This window comes from Sinocyclocheilus rhinocerous, unplaced genomic scaffold, assembly GCF_001515625.1.
Source record: "Sinocyclocheilus rhinocerous isolate Xijiao unplaced genomic scaffold, SAMN03320098_v1.1 scaffold271, whole genome shotgun sequence".
NCBI lineage: Eukaryota > Metazoa > Chordata > Actinopteri > Cypriniformes > Cyprinidae > Sinocyclocheilus > Sinocyclocheilus rhinocerous.
The window spans coordinates 821,022-832,996 of NW_015657574.1; the positions used below are offsets into that span (position 1 = coordinate 821,022).

An 11,975-nucleotide genomic window follows, 5' to 3' on the forward strand; every position below is an offset into this window, starting at 1 on the left:
ACCACGATCAACGCACAGAAACGTAGCAAGGAGATCGGTAAAATAGTCCATGTGACAGCAGGGGTTCAACCGTAATTTTATGAAGCTACGAGAATACTTTTTGTGCGCAAAGAAAACAACAATAATATAATTTATTCAGCAATTCTTCTCCCCGAGTTACCGTCTTCCGCCATTTTGGAGAGTACCCCAGAACATAATCAACGGCAATCAACGTTGTTTAACGGCGTTGTTTAAGTTCAGCATGCGCGCGCTGTCTACTGAATGTAAACAACGCTGATTACATGATTACCTTCTGGGGTACTCCCCAAAATGGTACTATTGCTGTATCTTGCTACGTTTCTGTGCGTTGATCGTGGTAATATCCTTGCTGTCTATGGAGGGTCAGAGAGCTCTCAGAATCCATAAAAAATATCTTTATTTGTGTTCCAAAGATGAACGAAGGTCTTACGGGTTTGGAACAACATGAGGGTGAGTAATTAATGACAGAATTTTCATTTTTGGGTGAACTATACCTTTAATATAAAGGTTGACATCAGGGACAATATTATTTAAGATGATAAATGAAAATCGTTGGAAGAAAGGAATAAATAGCCAGTAAACTCTTGTCCTATTAAGTCAACAATTATGCATGCGCAGGCTGGGTTATCAGTTGCTAGGCAACTCTAATTAAATGAACCCTTGCCTTCAATTTCGAGGTATTTAGTTTAGCTAAATTTGAGAGACATGTGCTTCCATCAGACAATTTAACTAATGCACTTGAAATCATGAAAATAGCATTATTATTATTTTTTATGTATGTTTAAAGTGCCATGTAAATGGATGGCAATCAGTGTACTTCCAAACAACACTTTTGCTTGACCTTAAAGCAATGTGGAAAAGAGCACAAGTATTACAGTAATTCCACATACCAACTGTGGTGTAGCTCAAGTAGAAATTCAAGCTAGTGGTTTCTGGATTTGGAAAACACATTAAACAACTTTAAAATCCATCAAGACTTTTTAATTAATGGCACTAAAACTGGCATATGGGGAAAAACATGCTGTCGTCTTTAATACATTTTTTTTTTCTCAGTCACATGCAAGTGCTTAAACTTTAGCTTTGCTTTTGCCATAAAAGGCGATTAACTCAGAGAAACAATGTTTCTTTTTATGAAAATATGTTTAATGAGGAAAGACATACTTGTATATCGACTATACTAGTCGATTATTGAAGAACTCAGTACAAGAGATTTAATGAGATAATTCTATGAAATTGACTTTCAGGTATTTTATAAACATTTGAATATCAAAACAATGTCCCTTTAATGTCAGCATTTAAATGAGCTATTTAAAGATATACAGGTGCATCTCAATAAATTAGAATGTCGTGGAAAAGTTCATTTATTTCAGTAATTCGATATGATTGAAAAATAAATTATTTTTTCCAAATAACTAATCATTTAAGAAATATAAGCAAATGCAGTATAATTAGCCCAAGAATGGCTTGGCTTTTGATGAAAATTAATGAAGAGAAAGCATTGAAATGTTTTAACAATAAAAGGCAAACAAAAGCCTGTGAGTCATAATTTATGTTCTATGATTACACTACATTGTTCCAAACAACACCTCACTGTCAAATGACCTCTAAGCGGAGGATGTTTCTCATTGTGTTTCCCACCATAGAAACAGTCCGTCTGAGCTCTTTGTTCTCTAACATAAGAGCCGTAGCCCTCTGCAGGCAAACTGATTAAATAATTCAAAGTTACATATTGAAATGCATTCTGTTTCCCACCAAGCAGATCTACATTTGCAAAATCTTGATAACAGCCCACTGTGATTATTCTTAATGGTAAGCAAGTAAAAATTGAACACTTCATTGCGATTAAATGTTTTCCCCTCATTTTTTGTCAATAATGGACCATCTTTTCCTGAGAAATTCCAACAGTATTATTGAGTGTTATGTGCACATAAACCCACATTGGTTTTGGCACATTTTCTGCATTAAAATGAAGCACAAATTCATACCCTGTACACCAGTGTATGTGGTCATGGCAGCATGTTAGTTGCATCGTGAAACTGATTAAGATGTTCTCACATCTACTTTACATTGTAGTTTAAGTATTGACTGAACTCTTACACTACCATTTAAATGTTTGGGGTTAGTAAAATGTGTTTTTGCTTGTTTGTTTTTTATTCAAGCATGCATTAAATTGATCAAAAGTGACAGCAAAAACTTGCATGTTACAACAACAAAAAAATCTATTTGAAATGAATGCTGTTCTTTTGAACTTTCTATTCATCAAAAAAAAAAAAAAAATTTTTTGACAATAATAATAAATGTTAAAAATGCCAAATCAGCATACTATAATAATTTCTGAAGTATTGTGTGATTTATCTTATTTCACAATATTAGTTTTTACTGTATTTTTGATCAAATAAATGCAGACTTGGAGAGCATAAGAGACTTCTTTCAAAAACATGAAGAAAAAAATTATGAATGGTAGTGAACATTAAAGTCAATTTATAATCTGTAATATTTTAATTTTGAGAGCAATGCATTCGTTTCAAACTAGCTGTTCAAGTGATCTGAAATAGATTATAGTGCTAAATAACATGTGGACAGTGGGGTGATATTTCAAGAAGTTAAGCAGGACACATCAGTCAGATTCAACACAGCATGGATGTATCTACATAAAAATTATTGTGATTAATTTTATTGACCATTCCAACAAAACAAATGTCATACAATCCATGCCTACCTTACGTTTGTTTCTTGAATTTCCTGTGAAAGATCAATTTCCTGTTCTGTCAGTACATATAGACAAAGGGATGTCTATTAAATCATCCAAACAGACAGCAAGAGAGCATGTAAATTCCTCTTACTTCCTACTGTAAACGTATACTCTCCATGTCATTCATTGATCTGCACTCACATAGAAAATCATCTCAAAATAACTTTAGATATAAAACTCAAACAGTCTTTCTTCTTGGCTTTTTATGATTTGGTCCACTGCACTGTTTCATGGATCCACATTAGGGAAGGTACTAACTTTATTGTTTCTACTGATGCGTCTCTCAGGCCGAACTCTGGGCTGCTTGGTCTGGATCAGCTCCTCTGGTGTGTTACCCAACGGAGGAAGGAGCCTTTTCTTACTGTTCCTGGTTTCAGGCAGCCATTGTGGTGGCAGCTCAAATGGCCCAAAACCAAACTGTGTTACATCCTCTGGGTCCGTGGGAGTCGCAGGAGCGACCTGTGAAGAGGAGTAGGCACATGACTGAATAGGGGAATGTTTTGGTAACACTAAGCCCTCTTCTTTTACCGCGTCCCCTGACTGCGGCTGATGCAGCTCTCTTGCCGCCCCTCCATTTCCAACCTGTCCTCCATCTTTGGGTTGAAAGTTGGCGGAGGCCACAGAGGAAATTTCATTCTCATCTTCTTCGTCCTCGTTTGGTCTGAAGATCTGTTGTTGGCCGATATTGAACATCTCCAGGAGTTGACTACCAGAGCGAACCACAGTCTCGCCTCCTAGTGGCCCTACTTCAGCCAGACCCCCAACGCTGACCATGTTCCTTCGGCTATAGCGGCGATGAAGGCGTGCTAGCATATCAAGAAGGCAGCGCCGCACAGAACGGTTTACTGTGAGGAAAAACAGCGGGTTGGTGAGGAGAGAGACCTTCGGCAGCCACACGGCAGTCAGCTGTAACCAAGATGAGGCTTTTGCGGCCCCCAGCACTGAACGGTATATGACCAGAGCAGCGTAGGGTGTGCTGCACACCGCGAAGACTAGAACGATGGACAACAGAGTGGCGTGAAGTTCAGCCTCACGCTGAGAAACATACGGGATGGAAATGCTGTTCTGTGGGGTGCGCAGCGCCGCGATGATCACTTTCTTCTTCTGGCTGGTGCTTAGTGCGCGGCGGATTAGTGCCATGGATAGAAACACCACTGCTAGTGGTAAAATGAGTGTGGTGACGCTGTATGTGATCATGTAAACCAGATGTCCAAGTGATTGGCCGTCAGAACACGAAGAGGTGGCGTAGACATCCGTCACGTTGCTTACAGCGAACACAGGGGCGCTGGCCACCACAGCATGCACCCAGATGTAGATGACCAGGTCTCTGGATTTGGCATCTGATATCTTTCTCTCCAGTGGATACAGTGCTGAGTAGTACCTGGAAGTGAAATAAAAGGAAGGCACCACTGTTAAGGTACATTTAGCAAAATTTTGGTAAAATTTCAAAGGCAAGAAAAGTCCATTGCCTATTGTCAAAATAGAACAAAGCACAGTCATTTTCAAACCAAGCAGGTTTCTGTTGGCTAATAACATTTGTTTAGGGACTGGACTGGACTAGTTGTGCTGAATGGTTTTGATTCACTATAATGAATCAACTCATAAGAGTCATTTGTTTGGGAATCAGTTGGAATACACTAGTCATGCAAATAAGTTTGATTCATTTAAAAGAACTAGTCCATAAGTGTCATTTAGCTAGAGATCGGATTATACAAGTTGCACTGAATGATACTGACTAAAAAGAAGCAACTCATAAGAGTCAATCGGTTTGGGAATCGGTATTACTACACTGATCATGCTGAAGAGTTTTGATTCAATTAAAGATCCAGTTTTGCTTAGAGATTGGACTATACTAAGTTGCTTGGTTTAGATTCATTCAAATCTGATAACACTAATTGTGTTAAATGTTTTTTGTTTAAATAGAATTGGTTCTGAATAAGCCCTAGTTAAATCAGTTACATAACCTTGATACTGTTTAGAGGACTAAATTGTTTATAGCACAGTTAAACTGCTTAATGTGTGCACAAAAAGACATAAATAGATTGATTGATTAGATAGATTCATAATGAAAATCCCAGGAAAGGCACAAAAGGAAAATACATAAAATCAGTATGTTTTATTATGTGATTTGTGTCTGCATGTTGCATGTATGTTTTTTTCCGAAGTGAAAAAATGTTGGTCTCAAGAAAGGCTTCTGTGCTAAGCAAAATAAATTATTCAATGAACTGATAAAGGGTCTGGCGGAGTAGGTTGCTATGGAAGCACTAGTCTGTGAAACAGCTGGTGCCCATGGGTTGAGTACAACTGTAAGTGTTTTCAGATTTTCTCAAGCGATCATTCACCATATTATTATCTTAATCAATTGTTTTAATTATTGTTTGGTTGAGACCCTTAGTGACCTCAAATCTAAAGCAATTACACTTTAGTTGTTAGCAAAAGATGAGTGAATTAGTATGGATATCCGCTCACCTATCCAGGGCGATGACAGCGAAGCTGAGCACAGTGGCAGAGCAGAAAAGCCTGTGTAGGAACTTGATGGTTTTGCACAGCAGAAGCGTATGGACCCATAGGCAGCATAGGGGACTGGCACTCAAGGCTATGTCAAAGGGCACACACACCAACCCAGCACAAATGCCAGAACACGCTAGGTTCTTGATGAAGAGATTGGTGACAGACTTGAAGACATTGGTGTAGCAAGTGCACCACAACACTGCAGTATTGCCTGGGGACGAAGAGATGAAAAGGTTAAGGGTTACAAGCCTAGGTCAGTATCCAAGGACACAACTGAATGTGAGTGGGACATGAGCAGCCTTCATCTTATTGTCTACAGCAGTTCCCATGGCAATGAGGTACCTGAAGGTTGCACGCTAATTTGAAGGGGGAAAAGCCTTGTTCCCTTTGTGGTTCCTGTAAGCAACAGGACGGCATTATTATGCTGCTGTGAAGGACAAACAAGCCTCACAGTGCAGGGTATTAAGATTTTAGGAAGAAGCAAAAGCTTAGCATGCACAGGCACATAAAAACCAAGTGTTTCTAATATTGAGATGTTCACATGAGGTGGACACTTGTTGGGTAAAGTAAATTTCCTCTTCTCTGAAAAAGCAAAAATTTGGGTTATAGTAATGCACTTACAGTACAATGGAAGCGAATGGGTCCAATCTGTAAAACATTAAAGTACTCGTTGCAATAGTAGCCAAAATGTGTTAACATGATTTTTGTGTTAAAGTATCACTGTTTTGTATAAAACTACATACAATTTACCAGCTAAAATCCTAAAATTCCTGTAAAAATGACGATTTAGCTTTACAGGTGATATAATACAAGTTTTAACCCAAGAAAGTGCTTTAATATAGTTATAAGCTTCACATTTCTGCTTTTAAATACTCTAAATCTGGTCCTATTTACTTCCATAGTCCATGAGGGACTATTTGAAAGTCAAATGCTGTCCATTGAGCTTAACTTTTACTGAACCCAGAATATTCCTGGGCATGACTCATGACAACACAGCTGTAGCTGATAAGCATTTCCAAAGCATTTCCATAGTAGGCTTCATTTCTTCATACCATAGATGAGCATTTAAAACAATCAGGGAGAGCATGTAAAAAAGTTTCACTCGGGGCTAAATGGAAATGAAGCATGGCACTTCAAGTGGAAAACTACGCAAGATTCATTTACTTGGAAGAGATTATGCACAGACATGATGAAATTCACACGCCTTGAATTTGAATGGAGCCTGAGGTGATTCTCTTCTTGGATGTTGATGTGAACAGAGCACTTGGGTGACAGGTGCTCTCTAGCCAGACCCCTTATTACGCATGACACACTGTCGGAAGGTGCATCTTTTGCGCAAAGACTGTGACTTTCATCTTTTCCCATTACCATGCAGGTGTAACGGGCAAAGCGCGGTGGAATCCATCTGCAGCTGCCTCTGTGTTATTACCCTGGTGACATTGAGTGCACACTGACAGTGCCGGACAATTGTCCATTTGTTCCCAGAAGTCTCTGGTACGCCCGTGGCTAACAGTGGTTTTTAGACTTCACAGAGGTTAGTGGTTAGTGGTTTCTCAACTCTTTCTAATATGTTTGAGAATTCTGAAGTATGAGAACAGATGTTGGCTGTTGGCTAACTTAGCTGTAATTATCATGTCTGATTAATGTTAATGATGGAAAAATCACTCAAAAGTAAAGAAAATTGTCAGAACAGAAGATTATCAAAGCATGCTGTGTCTTTAAAGGGATAGTTCACCCAAAAATGAATATTCTGTCATCATTTACTCACCTTCATGTTGCTCCATAGCTGTATAACTATCTTTCTTCTGTTGAAACAAATGAAGATATTTTGAAAGATGTCTTAGAGCTTTTCTGTCCATACAATGAAGGTCAATGGGGTCCAATATTGTTCTGGTGCCCATCGACTTTCATGGTATATAGACAAAAACTGATTTTATTTCAAAATACTGTTCTCCGCATAAAAAAAGAAACTCATACAAATCTGGATGATCATGAGGGTGAGTAAATGATAACAGAATTTTCCATTTTGAATGATATGTCCAGTCTTTGACTGAGAATTATTCAATATTTATGCATTGGATGCATAAGCAGCAAACAGATACTGGAGTACTGGCAATCAGAAAAACAACTGTATCTTTTCATTTGGAGTGCATGAGCCAAGCAGTCTGCTAAATTAACTCCAAGGATAAAACTCGAGTGCAATAATGACTTACCCATTGCCACAATGACTTTCCATAACCACAATGAATGTCTGAAATTCCCAACTTTTCTGAAACTTGAGCCCTAATCCAGTGCAGAAACAAATCATCAGATTACGATCATTTACTAAGCGCTCTGCAGGCTAATTAGTCATGTGATGGCTCATTTGTTTTGAGTCTGACAAAATTGCCTCCCTCTGACGTAGTTCAGAAAAAACAAGCAGAACAAAAGAACATTATACTATAAACAATGCTAAAATCTCATTTACTGCGAGAAAGCTCTGAATAGTCTATTTCCCCTTTCTCCAAATATTGCATCATTTCTATTGGTACAGAATACACTGCATTAAAGAAGATAGGATTATCAATAGCATTCTACAGCACCTATATGTAATCTGTGTAAACAAAAGTCAGTCTTTTTGTTCAAGGTATCATTGTCAGAGTGAGAGGCTGTCGTGTAGTAAAAAGCCTCCTAGAAACCTGGTATGTGACATTGCACTGACTGAGGAAACCTTACTCCGTTTGTATTGGTCCAAGCATGAATGAACCCAGTAAAAACATCTCATTTCTAAGTTTCTGTTTGTCGCATGATCATTGGCTTATAGATGTGATAATCATTTTGCTGCAATGTGTAAGAATTCACACAATCATCTTAACACATTTTCTTGGAAATGTCTCTGGAATGGCAAATCATTTAAATAGCGCTGTTCTCTAATACAGTTTGTTTTGTTTTTAGAAAAAAAAAAAAAAAAAGCTGTTTGCACAAAGTGTCAATGACAGCAAAATAATTGTCATCTGATGTACATATTGATTACTTGGTGAAAAGACTTAAACCAAGATTGGGGTTTCTATTTCGGCAAAAAAAAAAAAGATTTCCTTTGGAGCTAGAAAGCAAATTATACAGAGTACATTTTTACCCATTCTGGATTATGGAGATGTTATTTACATGCATGCTTCTACATATTTATTGAAAAGGCTGGATAGTGTTTATCATGCTGCATTGCGATTTATAACAAATGCTTGCTCACGTACTCATCATTGTTTGCTGTATAATAAAGTAGGTTGGTCCTCTTTATATCAAAGAAGGAAATCACATATGTTAGTGTATACTGTAAAGGCATTGTTGGGCATGCTTCCAAATTACATAGCTTGCCTTTTATGCCTACGTAGTGTGGTTGTGGAATGAATTTCAAACTGTAACTCCATTAGAAACAATTCCTTCTTTGAATATTTTTAAAAATTTAGTGCAGTGTTTAGCAAATGAATCATGTTGTTGTTTTAATTAATTTACTCATTTATGATTATTGTTTTTGCTTTGGTTCTATATAATTTTGTCTTGTGAGGTGTATGTTTGTGACATTTTGTGTGAAATTTTTGTACGGTCATCTTGGCCAGGACTCCCTGGAAGAAGGGATTTATTTTATCTCAATGGGACCTTCCTGGAAAAATAAAGGATAAATAAAATAAATAAATAATCAAAATGATTTGAATCTCAGCATAAGCTCTCCAGCTGAATTGTGATGTAAAACTCTAAAGTATGGACAGCTGTCTGCTAACTAAAAGATTTTTTAGTAAATTGCTCAAGTTAACTAGTTGCAAGCAACTTGTGATTAAAATGTTGTTTCTACTAATTTAAAACCATATAATAGATTATACAAAGGACACAATCACTGAGCCGAGGCCAATAATTTAATAAACACATTCACAAAAGAAGTGAACATAAAACTGCACTTCTGATATGCACCTTCATGTGCATGCAGAGAAGTCAACAGGTTATGAAAAAGAAAGCTAATCACACAAACAGCTATTTCAACATTAGCAATACTGCAAAGAGATAAAACCTTAAGAAGTAGGACTATTTAATTCTTCCTATAAGTTCCCATGCCTACATAAATTATTTAAACAAAGGCTTATGGGTATTCCCTAAATTGTGTATTTGGAGGTATTAACACACACACACAAAACACACACTTGATTTTGTTTGGAATATTTAAATAAAAAAATGACTCAAGTGTCACCTTGGCAACTTTAGTTGTTTTTCAATAATTTTAACATCAGGGCTTACAGATTGTGAAAAGAAAAGATTTGCTAGCATGACTAATTACAACACCTGTGTGTCATCATTGTGTGAATGCTCGATAATAAACAGCCTTCGTTTACAATTTCGCATCTCTCACTTGATATTAACATACAATGTAAAATGTAATTTATCACGGAAAATATAGCCTATGATCATGTTTGTTAAATGTTCACATTCCAAATATAATTTGTGCCCCAACTGTAACCTTAGAGTGGTTATCCATTTACACGCACAGTGCAATTAGCCATAATAGGCTCAAACTGGATAATGCCGTTTATCATATCAATTAACCAGTTATATGTGATTGTTTTATTAAAATATATTTAGAGATGAAGCCAGTGCAGACTCCACACATTTGCTGATGAACAGCCAAACATTTTAAATTCCCGTGTTTGTCTACTTACTCAAAAGGGAGCCGATGAGGATGAAAACTTGAATGGTGGTAGTGAAATCTTTGTAGGCTCTTTCCTGCGCCTGCAGGATCTCCTCCAGTTGTGCCACCTCTTTATCCTGAGCATCACCCCACAGACTCACCGGAGACGACGCATTTAGGAAACCCAGGTTCGACGCGTTTAAACTTGTGGTTCCGTTTTCTGACAGAGGAAACCAGCTCTCCGCGTTATCAGCCTCCATCATCATTCATATCTAAGGCGCCGCTATAATTCTTCGGCTTCAGGTCTCGCCGTGCGCACGTTTACTGGTGAACAGAGCTCGAGCGTTATGATGTTGTGTCCATCATGATTAACACGCGAGTTTACTCCAGTTCATCAAAATCATCCAAAACGTAAAACATTTTGGAAAAACGCTGGACGGAGATCTTTCACGACAATAACATGTCCCAGACAGGACTGCATATTGCAGATTTAGTTAAATTTGCATTACGTTATTATCTTGTCGCTAACCAACTGCCTTTTCAGAATCGCGATATTTAAAGGAATGTTTCGGATATAAAAAGGCATAATTTTGTTTTCACAGCACAGATCGCATAGCCTATAATGTCATTGATGGAGCAATACGACAGTGACGGCGACGTTCACGCTCGCCTCACCACTCAATTTAATTTCATTAGCCATGTAAATAGACGAACATAATATGACATAATAGTGGTTATATACAATGCTTCGCGACGCGTGCATTGGGTTACTAAAATATGCAAATGTATGCGAATAATAATGCCTTAACGGTGTACGATAAACCTATAGAGAATATGCCAGATAAATGACCAACATACCCGTATGAGATCGTTATGAATGATCATAGCCAGATCCAAGTGTCAAAATACGATTTTGGGCTTTAGCGAACAGGCTTCATTGCGAGTGACAATAGCGCTTTATTTCTTCAAATGAACGGTGGGCGCTTACAATAAAACGTCACCGTATCCGTCTGTTACGGCGTCTTGGAGAGGCGCGTGAGAATTGGAACTAAAGGTTTGGACTGAGCCTGTATTTGGCCAGATACTGCTCCAGACACGCACTGCATGCGAACAAAGCAAGGCCTGTTAAGGTATTAACAGTATCCTCGGAACAAAAATTTTATTTTATCAGTTTTCATTATTGTTAAGTAAATAATTCATTGTGAGCAAAACGCCAGCATGTACCGAATTCACAGATTAAACTATTCCTTGCAGTGTATCTACTGAGTGTGCAAACCTCACACTGCACTGAATTTGTCTACGTGTTGCTTTTGTTTGCTTGTTTCTATAATAGGAAGGCTAGTGGTCCTTGGGGGATTTTTAGACAACCCATGAGGAATCTCTAAAGCCTGCATGAAATGAGACTGGGGCTAGTTGTCACGCAAGGATGTTGTCAGAAGGGTTAAACAATATTTCAGTAACTAAAAGGCTTAGAGTCAAAAGTCAAATTTCACAAATGTGTGGTGTTTTCTAGAAGTGTTTTTCGGTTTCACCTAATTCAAAACTATATGTGAATTCTACATCTAATAAAAAAAGTGATCCACATGCTGCTCCAGCATTGTGATTTTGCAGCAAAAAGGCCATAAACTATTTAAAAATCACTCATCTGAATTAAAACATTTAAACAAAAAGTCAATCCAGTACGATATATATCTGCGGTAGATTGTAGTAAAACATTTTGTAGTTTAGAAAGCATTTTTCTTGATCCTATCTATTTTTTATGACCATTTCACTTCCAAATTACATGTCAATATAAATCAAATCTGATTTAATATACTTTACATTTTATTTCCCTTGACAGTGATTGTAATTAAAGGATACTATAATATTCTGGCACTAGATAGCATCTTCTATTCAGACATAAAGGGACTTGCCACATGCTAATAAATTCTGACATTGTCCATTGACTACATAATACTAAAATATAAGAAGTTCATGAATAGAGTGAAAAAGCTCTGAAGCATACATACAATGCTACAGGTCCTATAGAAAATAATGACACAG

General features: G+C 37.4%; 1 protein-coding gene across 2 annotated transcripts; it reads right to left on the minus strand.

Annotated features, from left to right (window-relative positions):
- Positions 1 to 2,598: 2,598 nt before the first annotated feature.
- Positions 2,599 to 10,473, minus strand: gpr176 (G protein-coupled receptor 176). 2 transcript variants are annotated; one of them, XM_016529383.1, is made up of 4 exons: positions 9,964 to 10,473; positions 5,624 to 5,677; positions 5,240 to 5,492; positions 2,599 to 4,151 (listed from the first exon to the last, which is right to left on the minus strand). In XM_016529383.1, the coding sequence occupies exons 1-4, from the start codon at positions 10,196 to 10,198 to the stop codon at positions 2,999 to 3,001; spliced, it is 1,695 nt and encodes a 564-aa protein (XP_016384869.1). In that variant the 5' UTR covers positions 10,199 to 10,473; the 3' UTR covers positions 2,599 to 2,998. The 2 variants fall into 2 exon arrangements, with proteins under 2 accessions (XP_016384869.1, XP_016384870.1); XM_016529384.1 differs by lacking the exon at positions 5,624 to 5,677.
- Between the last annotated feature and the right edge of the window lie 1,502 nt (positions 10,474 to 11,975).